General features: G+C 50.3%; 1 protein-coding gene across 13 annotated transcripts in view; it reads left to right on the plus strand.

The window, feature by feature from the left end:
* The window catches only part of FBXO21 (F-box protein 21), a 51,792-nt gene extending 28,107 nt beyond the window's left edge, over positions 1-23,685 (plus strand). For 2 of the 13 annotated variants that reach the window (XM_055080291.1, XM_055080292.1), the window contains exons 11-12: positions 867-1,024; positions 19,307-19,575. In XM_055080291.1, coding sequence (XP_054936266.1) covers positions 867-1,024; positions 19,307-19,560 — 412 coding nt within the window. In that variant the 3' untranslated portion in view covers positions 19,561-19,575. Of the gene's footprint in view, positions 1-866; positions 1,025-1,841; positions 1,943-3,970; positions 4,748-8,182; positions 10,663-13,742; positions 16,213-16,472; positions 16,774-19,306; positions 19,576-19,642; positions 19,740-20,254; positions 20,335-21,561; positions 22,608-23,572 lie in introns of those variants that run through there. The other 11 variants (XM_007117288.4, XM_007117289.4, XR_008615886.1 and 8 more) reach the window with 10 other exon arrangements.
* Positions 23,686-27,674: the final 3,989 nt, after the last annotated feature.

Raw genomic sequence — 27,674 nt, forward strand, 5'->3', positions numbered from 1 at the left:
CGCGGCACGTGGGATCTTCCCGGACCGGGGCACGAACCCGTGTCCCCTGCATCGGCAGGCGGACTCTCAACCACTGCGCCACCAGGGAAACCCTCATTGTGGTTTTAATTTGCATTTCCCTGGTTACCACCCAGATTGAGGTTCTTTCCCTGCGTTTACTAGCCATTCGGTTTCCTTTGATTAAGTGCCTCTTCAGGTATTTTGCTTTTCATCTGAGTTGTTAGTCTTACTGATTTGCAGTTTCTTTATTCTGTGTATTAGTCTCTATGTGCAGATAAGTTGCAAATATCTTTTCTCAGTTTTTGGCTAGTGTTTTCCATTCTTTTATTACATTCTTTTTTTTTTTTTTAAACTTTTTTGTGGAAATTTCAAGCATATGTAATAGTAGAGAGAGGACTACTATGAACCAGGTGATGTTCCCATGTCCAGCTTCAACAGTTACCATACAGTTTGTTTCACCCCCTCCCCCTCCTCCCTGGAGCAAATACCAGAGGTCATTTTCATCTGTAGCTATTTCAGTAGGTAACACTGAAAGGTAAGGGCTCACTTTTTTGAAAAGACACCTTTACCATTCTGTTGTCATATCTAAGAAAATAATCAGTTCGTTAACCTCATCAATTATCTGGTGAGAGTTTGTGTTTCCTCAGCTGTCCTACCATAGATGGATGGATGGATGGATGGATAGATAGATAATAAGAGGGGTTTATACAGAGAGGCAGGAGTAAAATTTGATTTAGCATGGAGTAAAAGCAGGTGTATCTCTAAGAATGTAACCTTCAGAGAAGCCAAGCCATTGTCTCTGTATTTCATAGCTGTCATGACAGGGCCCCAGGGAGCTGATCTGCCACTGCTCTTATGTTAATTAGGTATGGTTATAACTGTGTCATCTATGGCTGGGACCCCACCTGCATGATGGGACATGAGTGGATTCGAAACATGAACGTCCACAGCCTGCCTCACGGCCATCATCAGCCTTTCTATAATGTTCTGGTGGAGGACGGGTCCTGTAGATATGCCGCCCAAGGTAAGTAGCTGGTACTGTCTGTACTTGAAGCACACGTTTGTGCCCTCAGATTCTGCAGGCACAGGCTGTCAGTCTGTTCAGAGTTGACAGGTGTCCCATGGCTGTTAACCTCATCGGAGCTGGTACTCGGCTAAACGTGGGTGGGTATGCATTGGTGTGGCCACACCACAAGTTACCCAGTCACCACCCCAGGGTCTCCCCCTCCGTCACCACCACAGCCAGGACCCTGTTCCGGGCTGTTGCCGACCTCTGTTTTGATCGGTCATTGCCTCTGCCAGTCAAAGTCCTGCTTCCCAGGCACTGCCATTGGCTCCCTGCAGGCAAGGAGGGTCAGCTTGTGCCCTGTTCATACCGCCTGCCTGAACTGGAGGGCACCGATTGGCACTGTTGGGGGAGCCACTGGAGCACTGAGCCTGGCACCCAGTTAGCTGTGCACCCCCCAGAGATGCCCCCAGGGGCCACTGTGGGAACTGCAGTTCACAGCACTGGCTCTGAGGGCACCTGGGAGAGGCAACAACAGGTAGGTGCTTGGTAGGTGTTTGGGGTCACCGCCAGCCCTGACAGGTGCTTGCCCAGGGCTCTCCTCTTCTTTGTCCTTCAATTTAGTGGGATGAATTTATCGCATGCCTGCCTGTCAAGGCATTCACAATGTTCATTTTATTAATAAAAATGCTAACGTAGTGCTCCTCTGACAGCAGCCTTCTAATGTACATTAACTCCGTTTGAGAACTGTAGTTACCGTCATCATCGTCGTCATCGTGCGCATTTGATACACGGAAACTGAAGCACATAGAGATGTTTAAATTTTAACTTACAGAGTATGCGGCCAGGCAGCTTGGCAGAGCCTTCCCCATAACCATCATGCTGCACCTTTTTGCGTCTCACCTAAATCATCATGTTTGACCTAAGTTGATATTGTGTTCTGGTAAATCCAATAATAGAAATGTTGGATGTATAAAAATCTCAGAAGTACCGAAAAGACTAGAAAAAGTTTCCCCATGTCAGATGAAGGCACTGACAGGGATTTTGTTTAACTTAAAAATCTTTGTCAGATTAAAAAAAATTATACTACAAATTTTAAAAATCAAGTTATTTGGCAATTGCTGAGTGATTCTCGGACTGTTTGCACCCGCCACTGATCACTCAGCGAGCATTTCCCAGTGCGCGTCGCAGAGCGAGTCACGAGCACAGGGGAGATTGTCTTGTTGTCGACACTGGGGTCCGTGTCTACACCTTCACCTTGTACACTCATTGCCCGTTACGTGGAGTTGATATCAAGACTCTGAGTATCTGATATTTGGGTTTCTAGAAACATTTATATTAACCTTAAAATGGGTTTCTTAGAGTAGGTGAAGCTGGGTATTTGGTTTTAAGGTGTTCTGAACTTGTCTAGTGTCTGCATAGAAGATTCAGGAATTCATCCTAATCTTACCTTAGGTCAACATGAGCTGTAAGGTTTACAGTCAGAATACTGTAATGACTTTGTTTAAAAAAAAAAAAAAATCTGCTTGTCAGTTTCACACTCTAAAATTGATTTGAAAGAATATCGCAGATAACATGACCTAAATACTTAGTCACGCATCTTCTAAGAATGAGGACATTTCTCTGCATTACCACAGGTACATCATTACACCCAACAAATAAAAATGATTTCATAATATGTAACATTCAATCAATATTCAAATTTCTCAATTCTCACAAGAATAACTTTATAGGTACATGTTTATTCATTTTTAAAATCATGATCCAGACAAGATTCAGGCGCTGTGTTTAGTTATTATGTCTCTGTAGTCTCTTTTAGTAAAGAACCGTTCCTCATTTCTCATCTTTTTTCCCTTTTTCACAAGACTTTGACCTCTTTTTTTTTTTTTTTTGCGGTACGCGCGCCTCTCACTGTTGTGGCCTCTCCCGTTGCGGAGCACAGGCTCCGGACGCGCAGGCTCAGCGGCCATGGCTCACGGGCCCAGCCGCTCCGCGGCATGTGGGATCTTCCCGGACCGGGGCACGAACCCGCGTCCCCTGCATCGGCAGGCAGACTCTCAACCACTGCGCCACCAGGGAAGCCCAGACTGACTTTTTGAAGAGTCCGGGCCGGTTGTCTTGTAAATTGTCTAACATTCTGGATTTGTCTTACTGTTTCTTTGTCTATGTATTGTCTGTAAACTGGAAGTTAAGCCCGGGTTTGATTAGATCAGGTTGCTGGTTTTGGCTGGCGTGCTTACTCTCAGGTGCTGTGTGCGTCACGTTGCATCTCGTCGAGACCATGGGGTTCCGTGTCCCACTGTTAGTGAGGCAGAGTGTGGTCATTGGCTAAGATGGTGACTCGCTCTAAGGGACAGTTTTCCCTCTGAAGTTAAAAGGAAATCCATGGGGTCAAACTGGGGCATCCTGGGTATACCCTGTTCCCCAATAACCTTTATCCTTATGTTTGTTTTAGCACCTATTGGCTCTTCTTGCCTAAATCATGATGTGAGGATTGCAAAATGGTGGTTTTCTACTGCGGGTATACTCTCTAGTTCTGTAAACAAGAGCTTTGCCCTCCTTCCCCCTCTTCCTCCCCGCTCTTCCTCCCCCCCTTCCTCTCTCTCTTTTCTCCTCCCGGGCCCTCGCCTCTCTCTCCTCTCCTCCTCTCTCCCTTGCTCTCTCTCCCTCTCTCCTTCCCCTCTCCTCCCATAGATTCTTGGATTTTTTATTTAGTCAATGTGTTATAATCATTTGGAACAATTTTATTCTCAAATTAGCCCACATTTAGCCAGTGGGCGACCTTGAGAGGGTAAATTTTAAAAGCACTAATTTAAATATGTTTGTGAACATTTCTGGGTTAATATATTTGCATTAAGTTATTTTGTTTTTAAACTATTTCGTGATCTAAATTTTCAGCCTCTGGCTCCAGTGATCCTAGTAATCTGGGCAGAGCCCATTAATGTATGCTTTTCTGTTTTTTAGCTCTCCACAGAGAGTTGAAGAGTGAATTGTAAACCACATACCTGCGTGCCATCCTCAAATACTTTTAGTCTGCACAATTAAGTTTTCCCTCAATATGTTAGTGGGCTATACAGCATCTTGGCATGTTTGTAATTTTTGTTCCCACTAGGGGGAGTGCTTTAGTATTAATATTTTCTTGGTACCAGAAACTCCTGTCTCAACTTCCCTGCGTACTTCTTAGTACTGAAGAAAATGACTATCACAGATGCTCTGAATTTAAGCCAGCTGCCCATATTGGAAGGTCAGGAATTCAGCTGTGGTGTGAGAACCTGGCTCTTACATGTCTTCCGTGTATGATGGTAAAGCACCTGGTTGAACGCTTGGGCCGTGGCATGCCCTCACCCAGTGTCAGTTTCCTTTTCCATAATTGGTCTTCCACTTCCAAACTAAGTTTCCACCATCCCCCCCTCCCCCCAACACGCACACACACAGTCCGTGGCAGTCTGCCCGTGCTGGCAGGGGCGTGAGGGCTCCCTGCGTCGGGGTTGGAGTGTAAATTTTCAGCTGTCTCAGAGGGCGGTTTGGCTCTCTCTTAAATTGTCGGAATCTCAAGTGCTCATTCTCCTCTGACCTGGCACTTTCTCCCCTCCGTTCCTCCCCTGGAGACGCGCTGACACAGGGGGCCTGTGGTCCCCTTGTTATGACAGCAAAGCAGTGTCATTCATGGGACTTGTCTGGCAAATGGGGGTGTATCCAAACTTCGGGTAGCTGAGCTGCAACCGAACAGACCAGTTGCAGGTACGGGCTCACTGTGTGTCTTATAGGAATAAGCGCACATAAGGCAACACAGAATTTTCTCTGAATGCGTATAATTATATTTAGCTACATATATGTATGTCCATAAAAGAAGGACTAGAAAAACTCACAGTCCTAGTGGTTTCCTCTGGGGAGGGGCCGATAGGTGCCCCCAGAGGACTCATGGGTACTGTTTCCAGACTTTTACAGGAATGTATTCGTGTATTTTGGGGTAGCTGAAATTTTTAAATAAAATAAGCAGACACATTTCTCTGAAAATTTTAGGGGAATCAGAAATTCTTCCCAAGATTTTTCCAGGACTTTTAAGTAGTCCCTGTTTAATATTTTGCTCTGTATTAAGTTTTGTATCACTTAGACTTCTTATTCCTCTTCAAATTTTTTTAAACTTATTTAGTGGATTGGGAATTATTTTCCCCTCATAATACTTAGTTGTCAACTTCAGTGTTTTATTTTTTCCTAAAGAAGTTTCTTTTATGAGTACATTGTTCCTGTTTTGCTGGGAGTCCAGGTAGATAAACACTGAATTCAGTCCACGTTCCTGGTTAACGGCCGGGAGCGGGGCTGTGAGCGCCCGCGTGGACTGTCACTGGCCCTTTCCTGGTTTCCCCAGCGTTCTGTCCGTACTCCTCGTGCCTCTTCGTTTGGGGCCCACGTTCAGAATTCTCTGCAGCAGCTGCCCAGTCGTGCTGTCCTTACAGACACGTGATCATGACCTGACTGTGACCTTTCTACCCTCCTACCAACACGCAGATGCCAAGCGTTAGCTGACACCAAGCTGCTGCTTAAGGATACATAGAGAGAAAAAGAGGGGGAGAAGTGATGCTGAAACGTGTCTGGCTTGCTTCAGAGCAGGCTCTGGGCACATTTTGGTTCAGACAGCTGTGTGTTGGGGGGTGTCCTGTGCATTGATTTAGAGGCACCCTGGCCCCTGCCCACGCGATGCCGGCAGCAGCCTCCAATCATGACAACCAGAAATGTCTTCAGACGTTGCCAAGCATCCTGTCAGAAGCAGAATGGCCCCCGCATGAGGACCAAACGGACTTTTATCTCCCCGGGGTAATCCCGGGTTCTTTGCCCTCCGTCGAACATCTCTGGGGCAAGAACAGCCGACAGGGGAAGGCAGTTGGCCGGGTTCAGGCCCCGGGCCGTGGTTGCATCCCCCTGGGCCTCCCCAAGGCAGGTACGCCCGTGACTCATCGCTCACTGGGGGAGGGGGCAAGACAGCGGATTTTCTCAGCCAGTGGCATTTTAAAGCATCCAACTTTTTGGTTTTTTTGTTTTGTTTTTCAACATTTGTTGAAAATAAACGTAAGGAAGGAAGTAAAACCATCTCCAGAGCTCTGGTGGTAACAGTAGGGAGAGATCAGAGCTCATAGAGCACCGTCCCCACAGCCTGCCTTCTGAGGCAGCCGTGGCCCGGCCCGGCCCTCTGGTCTATCCCAGCCTCTCCTCCCTGACCTCTGCTGGCGGGACAGCGCACGGGGACGCTTCTCTTCAGCTGCTTCCCCAGCCCTGGAACTGGGCCGTCTGGGTTTGAGTCCCGGCTGAATCCTTGGGCAGGGTCCTCACTCCTGCTGCTGTCAGCTCAGCCGCAAGAGGGCGCGTGACCAGAGCTCTTCGTGGAGCCTTGTGAGCCGGAGGCTGTGCACGTCCCGCGGTGCCTAGCGCGCTGTACGTGCCCAGCTTAAAGGAGTTCACGTAAAATGTGTAGCTGTACGTGCATGTCACGTAGCAGCGCAGGTATGTGGCCTTCCTGGCTTTTTATAAGTGCTATGTGTTTTCACTCCCACTTTCCTCATAGCGTCTTGAGAACAGGTTGCTCGTTTTCCTGGCTCTCTAGGATTTTGCTGAATTAATGTGCCATCATTTCCTTACATAGTGGTCTGCAGTTGGACATTTAGATTGTTACTACATTTTGCTCTCCTAAGCGATGCTGAGGTAATGTCTGAACATTGATCTTTGCTCGTGATTGGTATGTGCTGTCCATAAAGGTGTTGTTTTCTCAAACTGATACATCCCCAACCGTAGTCTGAATAAACAGCCTAAAACAACTACAAGCACAGAAGTTCTTTAAATCCTCCCATCTTGTAAAAGAGTTACAGGTTGAATTACAAACTCTTTCCCCCTCTCTTGAAAGACAAACATCTGTCACAGGCAGGCCTCGGAAAGGCGCTTGTGTTTATCCTGTGTACTCTGGGTGGAGGGCACCAAAGGTCCTGAACATGCGTTTCAGGATGTTTAACGAGCTGTTGAAGAGATAACCTGCTGCACTGTTGGTGTTTAGTCAGCCCATCAGCTAAGCTCGCGCAGGGGCTCCCTGAATTGATTTTGGCAATAGGGGCTAAGTATGGTTCATATTGATCTGGGACACAGTCAGAGTGGGGAGGCCTGCCTGGGCAGCTCCTTTCTGGTCCAGGTCATGGAGGGTGGGGGTGGCCTTTCCTGACTGTGGCCCACACGCAGTCTAGGGCCAAGGCTCTATGGCTAGCGAGGAAGGGCCCACGAGACACTGTCCTTTCCTTGGGCCCATGGAGGAGCTGTTTTTCAGATAGCTCGGAGAGGGAGAGGCCATCTGAGAGGGTTTCAGGCTTTAAAATACCTCGCAGGTATTATCACCTCTTTTTTTCTCATTCCGTTTTAAAGGAGTCTTATTTTCTGTTGCTTTCTTTAGTGGCAAAACGGGGAGCACGGAAGGGAGGTATTGTGGTTTTCCTAAGAGGTGACATAGATGCCACAGCCCACATCCCTGTAGGGTCTAGAGGTGCGAGCCGTTTTTCATTCCTCCTCTCGGACCCCAAGCCAGCCCTGTGAGCCGGGTCCTTGCCCTTGGAAACACCGAAGGGTGCTGGGAGTGGTGGGAGGGCGGTTCCCAGCCCAGTAGCAGACTGGGAGGAGGAGGACGGCAGGGAGAGAAGTGCGCGAGCGGCTGCTCAGGCGGCTTCAGAAGCTTCACCGCTGGCGAGAACCCAGCAGGCTAGGCCACCCTCGGCCCACACGTGTGGCTTTGTGTTGGATCAGGTCAGAGAAGCCTGCTGAGCCCCTAGTGTGCAGACCCCGAGGGACTGCTGGGGTTTTGCTCAGAGAGAAGGAAAACACTCGTGTTCTGTGCGGAGCTGGAGGAGGACCCCTCCCTCCCTCCCTCCCTCCCTCCCTCCCTCCCTCCCTCCCTCCCTCCCTCCCTCCCTCCCTCCCTCCCTCCCTCCCTCCCTCCCTCCCTCCCTCCCTCCCTCCCTCCCTCCCTCCCTCCCTCCCTCCCTCCCTCCCTCCCTCCCTCCCTCCCTCCCTCCCTTTCCTTCCCCCCCCCCCCCCGCCGCCCCGTAAAAATGCACTCAGAACGGGTGATAGGAGGGTCTCTGGATAAAAGATGCTGCAGAAATCAGCTTTAATGAGAATGTCCGTGTGCCTCTCTGCCAACAGAGAACTTGGAGTATAACGTGGAGCCTCAGGAGATCTCACACCCTGACGTCGGACGCTATTTCTCGGAGTTCACGGGCACTCACTACATCCCGAACGCAGAGCTAGAAATCCGGTACCCAGAGGATCTGGAGTCTGTCTATGAAACGGTGCAGAATATTTACAGTGCAAAGAAAGAGAATGTGGAGTAAAGTCTAGGGGGACATTGGACCTTTGCTGCTGCTGCTATTTTCCAAGAGAACAGGATTCTGGACGGAGGTGTCTCCACGGATCCCTCTGGATTCACAGCACCGGGGAAGCCACTTAACCAGTAGTGCTGATTGCCTCCTACTAAGTTTAAATCACGTGTGCTCTCCTCCAGCTGCAAAGACAATGTTGCTCTCCGCCTACACTAGTGATTCATTGAAAGGCACTGTGTTCAGTGGCATGGCTTGTACGCTTGTCCTGTGGTGACGGTTCGTGACATGCTGTCTTCATGACGTCTCACAGTCGACACTCCAATAACCGTTCTTTTCCTTCACTTCCCATTGTGTCTGTCTACATCGTCTCAGAACATTTCATTTGCTGGACAGAGGAGGTTGTCCGTTTGCAGTCATTTCTCTCTGATTTCTCTGTGGAATGTGTGTACTCCTCAGTCAGGATCACCTGTCTTTTTAGCCTGAATTTAGTGCCGATCCGGGGCTGAAGCTCTAGGTGGTCTTGGCAGCATCTTAGCTCTGGAGTCATTAACAAACTAATGGTAATCAGAAGCATTGGAATTTATTTTTTTCTAATTCTTGAAACAGATTTCAGGCATTTATCCTTTTCTTTATTTGAATTGAGAGGATGACACAGTTTTGCCTTCCGGATTCGTCTCTTGGATTTACGCTCATATCTCTATGAATTATTAGTTTTCTATTTTATTACGTACAATTCTTTGAGAAACTGCATAATTAGTAATAGCCTTTGTGAATGGGGTTTTCCACATTCATCTGCTATTCCTCCCTTTAAAATAAGTGGGTTTTTTTTTTAATCTACTCCAGTATCGTAAGTAGACCTTAAATCAGTGATGAGTTCTCTTTGTAGTAGGAAGTACAATCTGCTGTTATAATGTCTGCTTTTAGAAACCGTACTCTGTGGTCTCCAAAGGCCTGAAGATGAGGTTTCACTTTTATAACCAGAAAAAAGAAGAGATAATGAAACTTAGAAATTAAAAAAGAAGGGGGAGTTTTCGTGCTCCCTGTCCTTCCTTAGAATCACTTCAGGACCTTTTTGAATGTGGCGGGGTAGAAATAAACGGAATATTTCCAATTTTAAGAGCGTGTGCCCTGTGGGAAAGGAGACGTGAGTGTGGCCCGTGTTCTCGAGTTACCGTTGCTGTGAAAGCACCAGGAGGAAGTCTGTGCTCAAGCCGCTGGGAAGTCCGGCTGCATAGCCAGGCTCCGCTGGCACCGGTCCTTTCCATGTTCGTGGTACCTGAGCGTGAAGGTACCGAGTCTTAACTCGGCTCCGGACTCCCACCGTTCTCGACCCGTCCCCTCTCCAGCGGGCTGACCTTGTAGTTAACCAGTAGCAGCTAACTTCTGGAGTTAGGACCTAGTTACTTTACTCTCTAAGTTTAAAAGATTCCAGTTGCTCTAGTGAATGAGACTTTCGGGGGCTGTGATCCAGCCACGCCTCGCTGCCTGTCTGTCCATTTGCATGCAGTATTGTCACACCATGTTTGATGACTGCCTCTCGTTTACCCTTTGGAAACCCTGGGATGACCAAGGTTTGGGGAAGCCACCTGAGACCACTTACTAGCAAGTGACAGCTATTGAGCAGTTACGGGAAAGAGATGGGGATTTGGCTAGCCAGCTCCCACCAGCCCCCATCAGCTCTGGTCCAGGGCCCGTGTTCCTCATCTGTCCAATCCAGAGTCAGATGATTTGGACTTGCATTTGAAATTGTGACCACTCACAGCACCCGGCCCCTCTGAGGCTGGGGGGTTTTACACTACTCTCATTTAAAGGTGAAAATCAGATACTGTGGCATTAATATTCATGAGATGCATTACTAAGAATCTGTGGCGCATGCTGAGAGTTACAATTGTTGGTTTTCTGGTTTGATTTCCTTTTTTCTTAGAGAAACATCGAAGCCAAGAAAGATGGTTTTACCTTTACTGACCCACTGTAAATATGTATCTAGACTGTTTCTAAATGTGTTTCTTCATGAATGCTTCATTTGGCTCCGGGAAGCCTGTGTCACCTGTGTAAGTTGGTCTTTGGGCACTTTATATTTTTCTAAAAATGTGTTTTGGATCCTGTACTCTAATAAATCATAAGTTTCTTTTTAAAATTTTTCAAAACGTTATCTCCACTTTAAAAACCCCTGTTACAAAAGTAGAACTTTCACAATGTTGAAATATTAAATATTTGGATATAGTAACTTCTTTTCTCTTCAAACGAATGCCAAGATTTTTTTGTACAATGATTAATAAATGGAACTTATCCAGAGAAACCACACAATGGCCTGCTGGGTTCCGTTCCAGAACAGAAAGCCCAGCCGTGACAACAGCAGAATCTCTCTCAGTTCTCATTCTGATTGAAATATGCAAAAATTGGCTCTACTGAATTTTTCTTTACATCAGTGAGCGGACAGAGCACCTTTATATTATGATTTCCCTGCCAAACGTTAATTTTTCGAGCTGGCTAGTCATCTTGAGAGTGTCCGGTTGTAACGCAAAGATTGCAGCGCAAAGATTGCAGCCTTTTAATTATGTCCAGTTACATGTTGTAAAGTGCAAGTTGCAGACGCTTTGAGGGAAACCTAGGTTCTTGGTGTGTCGTTAATGCTGACCCGATAGCTGCACGCACGCGGCGTTTTCCACAGCGTCCCGCTGAGCGCCGCTTCCCCGCGCTGTCACGCGTGTGCTGTCACACACGACACGGAAAGGGAAGGTCACGGCTGAGCTGTCACCAGTTTCGTGCACTGCGGTGTTTCTCAGAGCCTTTCACATGCTGTTGTACTTTGTGACTTTCCAGGAGGGGAGTGTAGTGGTGTCTTCCCAACTTCTAAGACCCTAGAACTTTCCTCCCCCAGCACACCCGCATGTGCACGGCATCCCCGAGGCCCAGGGTTTGCAGACCTGCTTTGGGAAACACAGTCTCAGCGAGACATCAGTTATGCCCAAACCTAGTCCGCGTCACCAGCAGACCAGTCTTGCGAAGCGTCTCGTTTGAAAACATGGTCCATCTAATCGGATCTTGAAAGGCTGGCTTCGTGGTGTCTCTGTCCGAGCCTCGTAATAGCTCTCCGTCGGAAGTGCATTTACATTGCAAAGTCATGTTATTTCAAAAACCAGCATCAATACTCTTGCTCAATCAGTTTTACATTTTCTAATATCCACTTAAAGTCTTGTTCTGCGTTTAAAACGTCTGAGTCTGTCTTAAGGTATTAAACTGAGTCACGCTTTCATGTCCTGGGCTGTCATCCGCTACCACCAGGCCCCTTTGCTGTAAAGGGGAGGACATGTCTTTCCCTTCGTTCACGTTCCAAGGGAGTGAAGTTGGATTGCCAGCAGCCTTTTCATGGAAGAGTGTCTTGTGGCCGTAATAATCAAACTGTAGCTCTTCATGTTTTTTGTTTGAGTTTTGGAGGGAAGGAGAGACTGTTCACCTAGAAGGAATGCAGAATTTGGCTCTGACAGTCTGGTTTTGGAGACATTAACAGCTGTACTGCAGGTGTTACCTTGCATTGCGGGCTTACTTTAAGCCAGGCACCGGCCTCAACTGTTTATAATCCTCACAGCAACCCTGAAAGACACTGCGGGCCGGGCAGTGAATATGTTTGCAGGCCGTGTAAGGTCTCTGTCACATATTCTTCTTCGGTTTGAAAAATGTAAAAAACATTCTTAGCTAGAGGGCTGTGAAGAAACAGTGCACGGGCTGGATGGGGCCGGCTGGCCCGTGGGCTGTAGTCCGCTGACCCCTGCTGAGGTGTAGGCCCGCCTAGTTCCCTGAGCGGACTGCTCGCAGGTGGGGAGCCTGGCTGTGAACCCAGGGACCTGACCTCTGAGCCCCAGCTCCCCGCACCCAGACTGCCGACAACCTCAGCAACTACCTCGCAAATGTCTTTAACCCTTTGCCTGGCTGCAACCTTAACTTCTCGCGTTTCAGTTCTGAAAATTTATAGTCTTGAGAGAAAAGAACATTCCCTTGGTGACTAAAACTTACGTGCAATTAATTACAGAAGAAATGTATTACGGCCATTTAGCAATGACTGTATTAGGGTAATGTTAGTTCTGTAATAAATAGACCCAAAAATATACGATGGCTTGAACACAGAAGAACTTTCTTGTTCACGTAACACGGGGCAGGGGAGTGGGCTGGCGGGCGGCCCTCACGCAGTCACCTGGAGACCCAGGCCCACCGGGTGTGGCTTCCCAGAGCACCGTGGGCCACCTGCTGCGCAGCGGGAGGGCGTGAGCGGGGAGGGACATGTCTGGGAGGGCTCTTGAGCTGGGGCTGGGGGCGGCGCTCCCCGCTTCCCCTCAGCTTCCTCCAGGGAGGCCAGGGTGGAGGACGGGGAGCAGGGGGGTCAGGCGGTGTGCCTTTCCCCTGCAGGGCACGCTCCCTCCCAGGGAGCCGGCGTCTGAAGTCAGGCTGGCCGGGCTGCCAGGTACCAGGCTGTGGGCAGCTCAGTCCAGAAGGGTCTTGCTGGCTCCTGCCACAGCACGGCCACCAGCAGCGGGGGTCCCTGCAGGCCACGCTGCCACCGCAACCCGTTCTCCCCGCAACAGATGGCCTGGGGGGGGTGGGCGGAGACCTCACAGGGGTGAGCCGCACCCGATACTCCTGCCTCAGTAGACAGAACTCAAGTCACCGACTCGACCCTAACTCCAGAGGAGGCTGGGCGGTGGCCTCCTGTGTGCCGGGTGGGGGCCGCGCCTTGTCTGTGCCTCTCTCCCGCTCCCTGCCCAGCTGGGCCGTCCTCCCCATCAGTCCATACCCCCCCTCCCAGTTCCCATTCACTGGTGAAGCAGAGACAGGACAACTGCAATGAAAACTCCCACTTGGAAAAAGAACGAGACACACAGTAGGCCCTGGGCGCTGGCTGAGGAAATACTGCGGGGCAGGTGGGCGTCATGAGGCCGCCGCCCTGCGGGGCATGGGGGAGGTTGAGTGTGCTCTCTGGGAGGGACTCCCTCGTCCACTGCTCCCCGCACCCCGTCCGGCCCTCTGGGGCCCATTCTGGTCACCTCACAGGTGGGTGCTGCGGGTGCACCCTCCCTGCGAGCTGTGTAGCTTTCACAGCCCCAATCCAAGACTTTCGTTTTGTTTTTCAAGCTTCTGATCCCTCTGGCAACAACTCCCTCAGAAACTTAGCAGGCTACTACCTGCGCAGGTAATCATACCCAGAGTTCTTTTCCGGAACTCCCAAGTCCACTTTATTTCCTTGCTTCTCTGCCTGGTGCGTGTCCCTTCCTGACCTAGTGGTGGCCGCCTGACTCTGCTATTAGCCAAAGCCGAGTCTCACTGTTGAACGGGCAAGTGTCTGAGGGGCCTTTGTTGCTCAAATTGATTTCCATCCTTGTCTCTTGCAGTGGTGTCCAGAAGCAGTGCCTCTCCCAACATAGGAAGCCTGGGATTTCTGACTCTGCTGTTTTAGCTCTAAACCAGCACGTTTTTGCCTGAGCGTCCGTCTCTCAGGTATCTTGTTATCAGCTGCTGCAAAGAGCAGCCAGTACCCTGTATTCTGTATCTTTGACAGCCTCTAGACTCGCTACAGTGCCCGAGGCTCCACCTTGCAAATTACAAGCAGCAATTTAACCAAGTAGAACCCCAAACACCCTCCAACCTTCTAGCCCGCCCGCCTGCTAAGCTGACACCGTAGAGTTTAGGGTTTGTCACAGCAGTTCTTTCAGGGGTGGTTTTTTTGTTTTTTGGGGTTTTTCTGGTTTGGTTTTTAAGTTCAAAGTGGGCTAATTTTTCCATAGGAAGCGCCATTTCCTGTTTGGCTGTGCAAAAACAAAAACAAAAACTGGGGCCAATGATGTCAGTGTCTTCTGGGGAGTAGAAGGAGCTAAAGCGGGTTGTTTCCTGAACTTAGGAAAAGAAGTTGTACAGAATAAAGAAAAATGTGGAGGGGAGTTCATTCTAGGCTCCTTGTGTGGTTAGATCGAATTTCCATCTACTTCTCTTAAAACGACAGAATTCTTTTTTTTTTGAGTGAAGTAGAAAAGAATAGCTTTATTGCTTTGCCAGGCAAAGGGGGACACAGTGGGCTCCTGCCCCAAAACACTGTGAAAATGACAGAATTCTTAATGGAAATGTTCGCATTGAAGTTGTTGAATCTGCGGAAAATTAAGAGAGCACTTTGAATGAGAGTTTTGAGTTTCTCCTATTTCTAGAACACCATCTTCTCAGGGTTGTGGAAACCTTTCATAATCTACCATCACGATGTGCTGATGGTCTGTCCTGGCTGTTCCTGTGGGGAAGGCTTTTCCCACAGTATCTTTTAGCCGTCTCCACCCCAGTCCTTCTCAACCTTTTTTCCAGTAACCCCCCCCCACTCCAGGACCCTTTTAAGATAATTTTTTCCTAATAGCCCTCACCCCATGAAATTGTTTTGATCTTTTTTTGTAATTGGGGTGCAATTCACAGAACATAAAATTCACCATTTTAAAGGGTACAGTCAGTGGCATTTAGCGCATTCACAATATTGAGCAACCACCGCCTCTATCTAGATGAAAACATCTTACTGCCCCCAAATCAAACCCTGTCCCCACGAAGCAGGAAGCAGTCGCTCCTCATTTCAGGCCTCCCCCCACCCCTGTCCCAGTCTGCTTTCTACCTCTATGGGTTTGTCTATTCTAGACATTTCAGGTAAAGAGAATCATACAATATATGGCATTTGGGGACTGGCTGCTTTCACTTAGCATCATGTTTTCAAGGTCCATTCACTTTGTAGTATGAATCAGTACCTAATTCCTTTCTATGGCCAAGTAATAATTTATGCAAAGACCACATTTTGTTGATCCATTCAGCTACTGATGGACATTGGCATTGTTTTCACCTTTTAGCACGTGTGAATAGAGGTGCTGTGAACTACCGTGAAATTTTAATACCTCGCTGTATATCCGCTGAGGCATTGTATGTGTATCTGTGCTTTACATATCAAAAGAGTAATCGTTTTTTTTCCACTCCCCCCAACAATTAGTTTTGCCCCACTGAGAATGCAAGCCCCACCTGGGAGGCAGCTTTGGAAAGAGATGCTGTCTTTTCCTTCCTACTGCTGTCCTATCTTGGAGTGTCTTTTAATGCGCCCACCTTTGTGCCAGGAGCTGTAGTGAATACATAAGTACACTTTTGTCACCTGCAAGTGCTAAAATGTATATTCCAAAGACCTTTTTAGATATGTGTTGCTTTGTCTTCCCTTAGTTTATTGACTTGACCCCAGAATCTCCTAGAACCCGTTCCTTTAAAGAAAAAAAGAACCTGATTAGAGAGTTACTTGCCTCTTACAAAAGTAGGACTTTTTTTAAGTGCGGTTATAAGACTTTCTGGGTAGTGGCTACCTTCGTATGAAACCATCTCCTAAATTGTTTCCACAGAGAATTTGAAAGCTAACAGACCCCTTAAGAATCAGCTGCTAGAGCCCTGGTTCCTGATATTTTATAAAGAGAAATAATGAGGCCCATCGAGGTTAAAGTGACTTGATCTGGCATGGGTCTCAGAGCAGGGACTAGAGCCTGAGCCTTTGGACTTGACCTCAGAAAATATCTTACTAATAATATCATCCCTCATTATTTGGGATTTAGAACCTTATTTCTTCACGTACTGTGCTGTGACAACCACCTGACCACCTTCAGCCACTCTATTTCACTCACACTGACTTTGTTGAGGGAAAATGAGGACGTGTTATCCCTCCCCATCCCAGCAGTTTGCGCTCTTGAAGTTTGGGGAAACCCTATTCCAAGGCTGCAAAGACTTTTTATTAATTTATTTTATTTTTTTTTGCGGTACGCGAGCCTCTCACCGTTGTGGCCTCTCCCATTGCGGAGCCTGTCGGACGCGCAGGCTCAACGGCCATGGCTCACGGGCCTAGCCGCTCCGCGGCATGTGGGATCTTCCCGGACCGGGGCACGAACCCGTGTCCCCTGCATCGGCAGGCGGACTCTCAACCACTGCGCCACCAGGGAAGCCCTGCAAAGACTTTTTAAAGGAAGTTGCTTTTCCCTCCTCTAGCTTTGAGGTATGATCGGTATATATTAAAAACTGCGTATAGGGCTTCCTTGGTGGCGCAGTGGTTAAGAATCCGCCTGCCGATGCAGGGGACACGGGTTCGCGCCCTGGTCCGGGAAGGTCCCACATGCCACGGAGCAACTAAGCCCATGCGCCACAACTACTGAGCCTGCTCTCTAGAGCCCGTGAGCCACAACTACTGAGCCTGCGTGCTGCAACTACTGAAGCCCACATGCCTAGAGCCTGTGCTCCGCAACAAGAGAAGACACCACAGTGAGAAGCCCGTGCACCACAATGAAGACTAGCCCCTGCTCACCGCTACTGGAGAAAGCCCGTGTGCAGCAGTGAAGACCCAGTGCAGCCAAAAATAAAATAAATAAATACAAATAAATAAAAACTGCATATAATTCATGTATTACAACTTGGTGAGTTTGGATACGTGCATAGACTTGTGTTCCCCTCACCACAATCCAGGTGATAAAAATATCCATCATTTCCAAAAGTTTCCCTGTGTCCCTTTGGGGTTTTAGGTTTTTCTTCCCCAAAACGTCAGCTTTGCTCACATGCGTGTTACTGAGCCACACTCGGGTCCACTCGCCCGCGCAGTAAAGCCCATCTACTGACGGCAGGTTGGGGTGAAGGAAAGTGCGGTGTTTACTGTAGGCACCGAGCAAGGACTTCAGGACGGCTAATGCCCCCAAACCCCAAACTCTCTGATGGGGTTCAGGAAAGCATTTATAAAGGCCAGGTGACGGAGGGGCGTCCCGGGGTCTGTGGTCAGCTCGTGCGCGGTTCTCTGATTGGGTGATGGTGAGGTAATGGGGCGATGTCACAGGAGTTTTAACTATCAATCCTTAGGCTCCAGGAGACCTGGGGGCTCCGTGCTCATGGTCATCAGGTAGTTAACATCTTCCAGCTGGTGGGAGTTTTAGCATCTGTACAACAGCGCAGGGAATGTGCCTCAGATACTGTCATCCAGGTGCTTCAGGGAGGAGCTTCAGCAGAGGAGATGGGGGAGGGTTCTGACCCGGGAAGGCCCCATAGCATCCTGCTCGGTTACACACGTTTGAATCCAGTTGGGCAGGTTGTCTTTTAGCACCTGGGGCTGAGGTGCTCCATCCTGGCGAACCCATTCACCCTCTGCTTTCAGGACCTGGACCTCATAATATGGAAAACGTAGTCAGCTGAGACTTAGACCCAGACGGGACCGTCCTCTCAAGCCTGGGATAGCCCAGTTCCACGTGTGGGTGATTGACACCCGAGGCGGCCGTAGGTGTAACGTCGTGGCTCTTTAGCCCCAGGTGTGAGCAGGAGCTCGTGCACCCCAGGCTGGCCGGCATCTTCCGTTCCGTTGTGCAACGAGGCAGATTTTCCTTCCGCTTTCGGGGAGACCTTGCCAAGGTCAGCGTTCACACCTGCTCCTGTCTGGGTCCACAGGGGCTGACACGGAAGAGGCAGACAAATGCTTCTAGAATGTTAGATGGAGTCACTGCACCTTCCTGTGATAGGACACGCTCCCCAAAAGCACAAACATTTCACACTGGGTCAGAGCTCACACTCTGCTGAGCCTTTATTCTCTGCCAATCCTGGGGGTATTGGGAATATTCCCAGTTTTCCACGGGGAAACTAAGGCTCAGAGAATTTGAGTAGCTTGCCCAAGATGACACAGCTACTAAGGAACAGGGCCCAGATCCCAGCCCATCTCCGCCTGACTCCAAGGTGCTCTTTATAGCCGCTATAGACTGAGTGTTTGCATGTCACCCCCCAACCCCTGCCCCTGCAATTCATGTGTTGAAACCTAACCCCCTAGGTGATGGTATTAGGAGGTGGGGCCTTTGGGAGGTGATCAGGTCATGAGGGTGGAGGCTTCGTGATAGGATTAGTGCCCTTATAAAAGAGACCTCAGACTGTTCCCTCACCCCCTCCATCATGTGAGGACACAGCAAGAAGCTGGCTACCTACAAACCAGGACACATGCCCTTCACCAGACACCAGATCTGCCAGCACCAGATCTTGGCCTTCCCAGCCTCCAGAACAGTGAGAAATACGCATTTGTTGTTTAAGCCACCCAGTCTACGGTGTTTTTGCTAAAGCCGCCTGAACTAAGATAACAACTCTCCTGGTGGAGTTTACCTCCTTATCCTCCTGGAGACCGAATAAGGCAACCCTGCCATTAAAGATGTTGACAGTTTTCGGTGATGTTGCTTGTGAGAAAGTTTCAGTGAGAACATGTGGGTGGAGTTTAGTGAAAGTCAGAAGGGTAGACTCAGGGCACATGCCTTATGACCTCCCGGCAAAGCCTGATTTCTTTGTGTGCTCATCGTCCTTTTCCCTTTCCAGGGATTAGCAGCTGCCAGCCAGAGATGTTCAGAGGACCACCTGTTGAGTCCTTGGTTTCTCAGGATGGTGACTCGGTCACCCGTTTATGTGGGTGTGTTATTTATCAACAGCTCCATTTCCTCCATGTGTGTTAAGTTTTCCACCCAACTTTTCTCTTAATTAGAGATTGTCCAAAAGCACCATTTATCATTTGTTGCTTATTCTAGTTTGGTTTTGCCCTCTGCTTGGAGCTGGGGGGCAGGGGCAGAAGCGGGGACAGAGGGCTGGTTCCAGGGCTAAGGTGCACGTTCTGATGTGTGGAGCTGCAGTTCCCCCGCAGTGAGCCCCACAGGAGGGGAGGCGGAAGTCTCCCTCCCAGTAGCATAGTCATGTGGTAATAGAGACAGACAGATGGTTCTGGGGTGAGGGGGCTGGGGCAAATGTTCTGTAGTTTCCTCTGGGAGTGACGGACTCTGCTAAGTGTCACTGTCCGGGCAAGGTCCATTCAGCATGTCACCCCTGGGCAGGCTGCACAGCTCCCCAAAGCCAGCTGCATCACTAGCCTTAAGAGTTCATTAGGCTCCGGCCCCGTGTGACCTGCCAGGAGGAGACGCAGAATGGGCGCACGCAGAGAGCCAGAATAGAGCGGCCGCCGCGCAAGATGGCCCAGGGATCCTGCCAGCTGGTTGCACGCCCCAGGCTCAGCTGTCCCCTCCAAGGAACTCGTGTCCCATTGGGGAAAGAGAGAGAGAGGTAATTTTCCATTTTCTTCCCCCGGGTGACTCAGAAGAAAGCAAAATCCATTCCCAGCTTGTTTTACTACTACTGTCATTTCTCTTGCTGAGCAGCACAGATTGAAGGCTGGGGGAGATTTGTCCACACCCACTCCACCTCCTGATCCAGAGTCATTTCTGAGATCAGCTTCTCTCTCCACCTGCAGAAGCCTTGCATCTGCCGGGGACCTGCTTGTTTGCCTGGAGACGCTGCCTCGCTGTCATCGTTTTATTTTAAATGGAAGTGCCCCTCCCCTTCGGTGGCCCAGGGATGGGCGGGGTTCAGATGGCTCGGATTCGGCCGCACATTGCTGCCTTGTGGGACGTGCCACAAATCCACCAGAACAGAACAGGCTGGGAAAGTCACAGGAGAGAGGCTGTGTCTTCCGACACGCTCTCTTTGGGATAGTGTTTGCTGAACGAACCTGGTCTTCCTTGGCTCCAGTAAGTGACTCAGAGAACGAGGACATGGTTCCTCGCCCGCATGGACGAGGACAGGCTATGTCTCCCTTGGGCCTAGAACCATCCAGCTATCGGGAAGGCCCTGCCATCTCCCCATTGGTGGCAGTGTCAGACACAAAGAGGAGACGGTAGACTCACTGGGTGAATCAGAGGGGTCTTAGGAGGGAAATCGGCTGTGTGGCCTCCCACCCTGTGCTGGGGAAGTGTCCGGAGGGAAACGGGGACGCCCCCCACTCGGGAGGGGTCTGCTGAATCCTGAAATCGAATGAAGGGCTCACCACCCCTTCTCTTACTCCTCATGTTTCATCCACCACCAGGTCCTGCAGAGGGTACCTGGGTGCATCCCCGCTGCCTCCTGCCTTGAAATTTCAGCTGCATCCAAGGTGATCTTTCTAAAGTACGTATCTCTTCCAGTTAATCCCTTGCTTGATGGGAGTTGCAAGGATAAAGCCCAAACTCCTGAGGGCAGCTTTCTGCCCTCTAGCACACAGACTCTGCATCAGCCCCGGATCACAGGCTCCCTCATTTCTCCACACACGCCCACCTCTGGGCCACCATGTGGGCTGTTGCCTCTGCAGGGACACCCTACCTCCGACATCGCGGCCATGCCCTCGGCAGCTTCAACCTTCTCACTTTGGCCATCCTGACCCCTCTCCCTTAGCATCTTAAGCTTAACCCTGTCAGAGCACTTGCCACTCTGGATGTTCATTTCTTGCCTGTGTCCCCCAAAACGCTTCGAGCTACTTAAGGGCAGATTCAGGGGCTGGATCACCGTGACGTGTGTACTTCCTGCACCTAGCGTGGCTCCTGGCATTTGCCAAACTCAATGGAAAGTGTCCTCAGGCGGCACTGGGTAGAAGAAATAATTTTAGAAGGAAAAGAGAAATAGCCATCCAGTTCATGAGTTGACCCCCAAACTGTTCCACACATACAGACTCTAGTCATGGGTGTTATCTATTGTTTTCTCTTTTTTGTGCATGTCACCTTCCCAGCCAGAGAATTGCCAACCTGAGAGCAGACCCCGCCTCTGTCTTTTAAATAGTGGGGCTTATCACAGTAAGGCCGAGATAGAAAAACGTTTTCTATAAAGAGCCAGAGAGTAAATATTTTGGGCTTTGCAGGCCAGTCTCTGTTGCAACTCCTCAGCTCTGAATACTGAATACTATCAAAAGACATTGCAGCCATGAGGGGAAGGCCCAAAGAATTATAGAAATGCCAGCCCAGACTCCAAGTTTGCTGAGCTTCTGTGCCAACCTTGGAAATGCTCATCTCCAACTTCTGGATAAAAGGGAGAAGACCTGTCTGTGATATTTACAACAAGCATTCTTCACTCACAGTCTAACAGATCCTAAATAACCTACATAATGCTGTATTATTACATTATCAGATAAATAAATGCTCATTAGCACAAAGAGAAGGCAGCTTAATACGTTTCCTCCTGCTGTGGCTTCCCAGTCTTCCCTGTTCACTCTCCAACCAAATGTGCAGAATCCTCGAGGAGAAGTTTTGTAGGAAAAACCTAGACTCCAGGGAACCGGGGGTCTGAGGAACCCCAGCTGGGGAGCGTCATCTGTCTCCTCACATCCATCTTAGAGAAGCCCATGTGCTGTCTTCTGCATTTTAGATCCAAGAACCAGCTGGACACGGTACAGCATGAGCGAGGGGTGAAATGACAGAAGCTTCTTACACAAGAACAGTCAGGGAAGAAAACTCCAGTGTTGCCTTGACATTGTGCCCTCCGGCCGGCATGCACACGTGGCCCATCTCATTGACCCCTTGCAGCCTCCCAGTACGGGGGGTCTGATGATCCCCATCCTGCAGCAGGGGCTCGTGCTCTGAACCCACCAACGGCTGTGCTCTGAACCCTTCATTGCCTTTCAGTTCACTCAAAATTCAACAGAGAGCATCTCACGTCCCTACAAGCCACAGCCGCGGGAACCAACAGCACAAACAAGACAGCCTTGCCGCCTTCCGCCGACGAGCATCTTCCGTTTCCCCACCTTCGTGGAGAAAGCAAACCCCGAGACCCAGGTGCTTTGGGTGAGGCTGCCTGGGGCAATAACAGCCAAGCTTTGGTTGTCCGCCGTAAATGGGGAGGGGGCAGTCCCCGTTGTCGCCATCAGTATTTCTTGAGCACCTACTATGTGCGCAGCCCTATGCTGGGAGGATGGAGGCCATAAAAGGCACCCAGGCTATAAGGCCATGTCGGGATTTGAGCAGTATAATACAATCATCTGTACCACACACTGCGAGCCCACCGTGGGCGAGCCCTGCATGCACGTCTCTCTGACCCTCACAGCAACCCTGCAGGGTAAGTGCCCTCGTGTTATTCTCGTGCTGGAGCCAGGGGAATTAAGGTCCAAAGGACAGGCATAACTAGCTAAGGCCACACAGCTGACGATGTTAACGCCTGGCCTCTGCGTGTCTAGTGCAGCGGGGTCCCAAAGTCAGGTCCCTGGTCCCCCAGCATCACCTGGGAACTCGTTAGAAATGCAGGATCCTGGGCCCCAGACCCACTGAATCAAGACCTCTGGGGAGGAGCCCACGATCTGTATTTGAACAAGTCCTCCAGGCTTCAAATTTGGGAACCACTGAGTCGTGAGGTATTTTATGTATAAATGGTTTGAAGGCTGTAAAGCACTTATTTGTCAGCAGGGTTTTTTTTTTTTTTTTTGGTGCCCGAAAGGCTTTTTGTGTAAGATTATTCAGGGAACTCTTTGTTGGTTTTTTCCAATTAGTGTTCCATCTATGACAAATACAGATTTGAAGCACCAGTTCTTAAGATTTTGTGTAGAATTTCTGAATCTTACTATTTTGCTTATAAATTGACTATATTTTACAATAACTTTTGTTTTTGTAAAAAACCACTTAAATTCCCTTAGGTATTTTAAGTGCACCAACGCATTTAATAAATTTGATTTCTCCTTAAGCACTTTTCAAAACCTTCCCAAGTGTACCATAAATTCTCATACATCTACAGAGTTGAACTTTTAAATATGGCAAGTCTTAACTTCACAGTGGCATGCTGTTTGCAGACACAGTAAAATTCTCTTATAACTTTCAAGGTAAAAATCCATCCAGTACAGCAACGTGAATGCACTTGTACTGAACGGTACGTTTGAAACTGGTTAAGATGGTCAACTTTATGTTATGTGTATTTTACCACAATTGGAAAAATAATCTGGCAGTAACTGATTACCCAGTTCATATACAATGGAATCACGAAGCCTTTCTCTTAGATGATTTCAAATCCTTGCAAACGTTTCAAAGGCTTAAAACACAAAATATACGTGGATTACTTTCCAATATCATACAGGATCAAAACAGATAAAAACACATGACTTTGCTTTACTTCATCATCTCTGTACTAAACACTGACTCCTCTGGGGTTGAGTATTGTGCCATCCCAAGCAAGCCTGTGCTCCCCTCCAAGTGCAGAAATGCTGCAAATTGCTCTTTGGCCAGGAATTGATTTTTCCAGGGACCTCAGCTGAACCCTAATTGTAGTCACTCTGCTGACGGAAGATTCCCAGTCCCCTCCACCCCCAACACTGGGTAGTGATCTCAAAGCCCAGATTCCCTGGGTCTGATGACAAATATCCTAATTCACCCCCAATCTGAATCTCCAGCCCCAGGTTTCCTCAGAGCTGCACACTGAACTGTGTCATCTGTCTGCACTGCTTCCTTCCTGGCTGAATTCTTGCTACCTGCCAGGCTCAAGACTCTTACAGAGAACTTTCAATGCACCCCACTGGTTCTGCTTCCTGGCTCCTGTTACCCTCGCTCTGTAGCTTTCCAGAGAGGGAAGTGGGCAGTGCGGGGTGAGGACAGGGAAGAAGCACTTTCCAGAAAGGGGAATTTAGGACTGGCCGTTGGGTGATGCACCAGCAGGAGATGGGAAAGCTTGTGAGGTGAGGGGAATTCATTCCAGTCCAGTAAGTAAACTAGCAGCTGGGCACACTGTTTCCTCTCCCCCAACGCCCTGAGCAGCTTCAACCCCTATTGGGAGCATCACACTTGAGATGCTCTGCTTCCATCATCTTTGCAGGGTGTGATGAGGCCAGAAATGGAGTGAGGAGCCCCCTTGATGACTGGGAACCACCAGACTGGAGGGGCCAGGAAGAGGCTGCACCCTGGGGGTCGTGTCACTGTGCTTTCCCTGGTCCTCACTTCCTCCTGGAGCCAGCAATAGGCACTGGCCCTGCAGTGAGTTCAACCAAGTGTGGTCTCCCTTCGCAGATGTGAAAACAACGTGGGAAACGCCTGGATCAAGTCCCCAGATGGTGCTTCACCACGCTGGCTGGGTTACTCCATAATGTTTATGGGGTTGGGGGCTAGGGGAGTAGGTGGAGATCAGCGTCATTCGGATTCTCCTGGACACCTCCTCCTGGTGAGGACATCAGCCGAGCCTCAGCGTCCGAGGGAGACGTTCACGCAACCAAACAACCAGCATGAGTCCCCAGAGGATCTGTGCCGAAGATGATCCCCCAAGAGGTCGGTGGGGAGACCCAGGAAAAGATGTGAGCGTTCCCAGCCTTGGCACATCTTGGACATCAGTTGGTCTTGGAGGGGGCGGCCTCATCCAGGGGGCTGAAGATGGCCCCCCACCCTGGTGGGGCCCGCAGGAGAAGGTGAGGGGCCGTGCCTTCAGAAAAGCCAGGTCATTTAATCCTCATGCTCCTCTTCAGAGTGGATGCTGTTATTATCAACCCGCTTTACAGATGAAGAAACTGAGGCTCAGCGACGGGGCACTCCAGGTCTCAAGGGGGAAAGAAACAGGTGGCGGAGGAAGATGGCTCCCCCTTGGGGGATGGAGTGGGCTGATTTTCGTTGGGTCACAGGTTCAGAGAGGCTGGGAGCCCCACGGGCCAGGATGGTGTCTGATTCCACCCCCGCATGCCCTAGGGGGCAGCAGAGCGTCATAACTGCCCGCGCTTTGCAGTGGACCAGACTCGGGTTCAAGCTAAGCTTCTGTTACTAACCAGCGTGGGCCGGTCGTTTAACCTGGAGGCGGGGGCCTCCGTTTCCTGTGGGTGGACGGAGAGACGAGGACCTCCGCGGGGGGTGCCTGCTCATCACTACGTCAGGAGCAGCACAGACCCTGGGGGGCTCACCTGCGCTGCTCCAAGACGCAGTGTTTAAGGTCTAGTCACCTTCACGGCAGCGCAGCATCCTCGAAGCTGTGGCCATCCCGGTTACCCAGAGGCAAAGGGAAGCAGAGTGACTTCCTCGTGGTCACGTGACCTGTAAGCGGCAGGATTTGAACCCAGGTCTTCCAGCTGCACTGTGACCGCGGCACCGTACCTGCCTCCGAAATCACTCACACACAGCTCGCCACACACAATGCGCGCCTCTGTTTGCTGCTAGTCCTGAAGGGCTGCGCGCAGGTTCAATCGATGGAAGTGATCATTGCTGATGTTACAACATTATCTACAGGTTTCCCTGGGGCGGAAGGTGCGCCCACCCCAGAGACGCTTCGAACATTCTGCCTACAAGAAAGAAGTATTTAACCAGCGCCCGGCAGGCTGCGAGTTTCTAAGTGATTTATAAAAAGCCTGCTGAAGTCTAGAGACTTCTAACGGGCGGAGGTGTGTTCTCCAGACTAAGAATAGCTGCTGAGGCCTGACGGGAGATGCTTTCTGGTGACATAAGAGCAGAGCAGCTTGGGGGGATGTGGGTTTTCTCCAGCTTGGTAACAGCTGCCGGCACAGCGTCACCGCCTTTCCCCCTCAGAGGGCTGCACTGAGCCGAAGGAATTCGTTGAAGGTGTAGGAGCGGGGTCGGGTGACCCCCAAGATGGGGTTTCTGATCTGTCACTTCTCCACCTCCTCACCACCCCCACTGTTTTCTGGACGCTGGCCACCGGACCAGTAAGATGGGGATAGAGAGCAGGGGTCAGCAGGGGAGAGGGCGGGCGGTCCCTGGCCAGCTCTGGGTTTAGATGCTCCCGGGCAGTGAGAGGGCACAGGTGCCTCCGTCCCGCTGGCCCCGGCCTCACCGGCACCTGAGGGGCCTCTGACACGTGCAGACCCCAGACCTCCACCCCAGCCCACTGCACCAGACGCTCTGGGGGATTTTTTTTTTTTTTTTTTTGGCGATGCGCGGTGGATCTTAGTTCCCCAACCAGGGATTGAACCCACACCCTTGGCAGTGAAAGAGTGGAGTCCTAACCACTGGACCGCCAGGGAATTCCTGGTAGCTATGTTTTCTGATCACGGACAGTGTGCCGGTGCTCATTGCTCAGAACTTTCTCTGCATTATCTCATTTAAGCACGGCGCGAACCCGTGTCACCTGCATCGGCAGGCGGACTCTCAGCCACTGCGCCACCAGGGAAGCCCGTCTGGGGGATTCTTATACACACCCGAGTGTGGGAACTCCTGCCGTTTAAGGGAAGCAGAACTCCGGTCCAGAACTTGCTCCAAGTCCAGGCAGGTAACTGCTGACTGTTTTGAAGTTAATAAATTCTGGGGAGAGATTAAGTACAAAGATTAGGTCCACCTAAGGTTAAATTATGGTTCCCCGCCAGGAGCTGTGAGCTTTTAGTGGAAGTATTAGAGGAATTGGGGCAAGGGGAGGAGAAAGAAAAGGAAAAGGGAACAATTTAAACTTAAAATACCGTTTAAAATTATGTCTTGCCATACTCAGGCGCTCGTGCGCGGTGTGTTACTGGACGTTTGCATCTTTAGATGTTCTGTGTATTTCCTGCACAGGGTTGTGTGCATAAACCTATACGGACTGGACTTCATGGTCACGAGGGGATTTTTGAGGATGACTGTGGCTGCACGTGATGTTGACCTTGCATCCTGGCTCCACGAAACAGCCCCCCAAGAGGGGAGGGGCCTCTGCTGTCAGGCAACCCTCAGGCCTCACCCCGCACCTCCGGAGGGTCCTGACTCCTCAGCCCTGGAGTGCGCCGCGCAGGAGCTGAGCCCACGCGGCTCCCCGTGGATTTCAGGGCGGCCCCAGTGCTGTCTCACTTGTGCCCTCGCCTTCTGCCCTGGCCTCTCGGGCCCCCTGGGAGGGATGCCTCCTTCTGGAAGCCCCTGCTCCTGAGTCCCCCACCAGCACAGACTCTCCTGTTCCTGCTGGCCAGCAAGCCCAGGGGCGCCGTGGTGGTGAGTTCACTCCTGTCCCCACCTGCCTCCCTCTCCCCAGAAATCCACAGGCCTCCCCTCACCCTGTGACATCTGGTGGCTGGGCTTGAGGTCCAGGGTGCTCTCTATGCTCCCACCCTCTTTGGGGTTTAGACCTATGTGACCTTGACCCTCTGAGTTTCCTCCCTGGTGAAAATGAAAGGGTTGAGCCTGCCGATTCCAAGGGGCTCTTTAATCCCCCCCCTGGAGCCCCCAACTTGGCTCCCGCCCACTGCAATGTGGGGAGGGAGGGGGGCTCCTCTTCCCCGGTTTCTCCCCCCAGCAGCCCCTCTGCCAGGTCAAAACACTAAACCCTGTCCAGGAGTTTCACCTGCCTCTACATGCAGTGGGGGACCCAGAAGCCCCCAAAGCAACTTTCTCTCCCCCCACCCCATGCTGGAGTCTCTTGGGCAGAGGGGATGTTTCCTCTGTGTAAAGAGCCTTGAAAGAGTAGCTGGGAACCTGTCGTTCCTTCACATCCACATCTTTCTCCATGCAGGGTAGAGCTGGATTTGCTTCCCATCTCGGCTGTCCACAGCCAGCCCTGGGAGGGTTGCGGAGACAGCTGAGGGTGGACATCTGGGAAGCGTGCCCAGTCAGCGG

The sequence above is a fragment of the Physeter macrocephalus genome, chromosome 19, assembly GCF_002837175.3.
Source record: "Physeter macrocephalus isolate SW-GA chromosome 19, ASM283717v5, whole genome shotgun sequence".
Taxonomy (NCBI): domain Eukaryota; kingdom Metazoa; phylum Chordata; class Mammalia; order Artiodactyla; family Physeteridae; genus Physeter; species Physeter macrocephalus.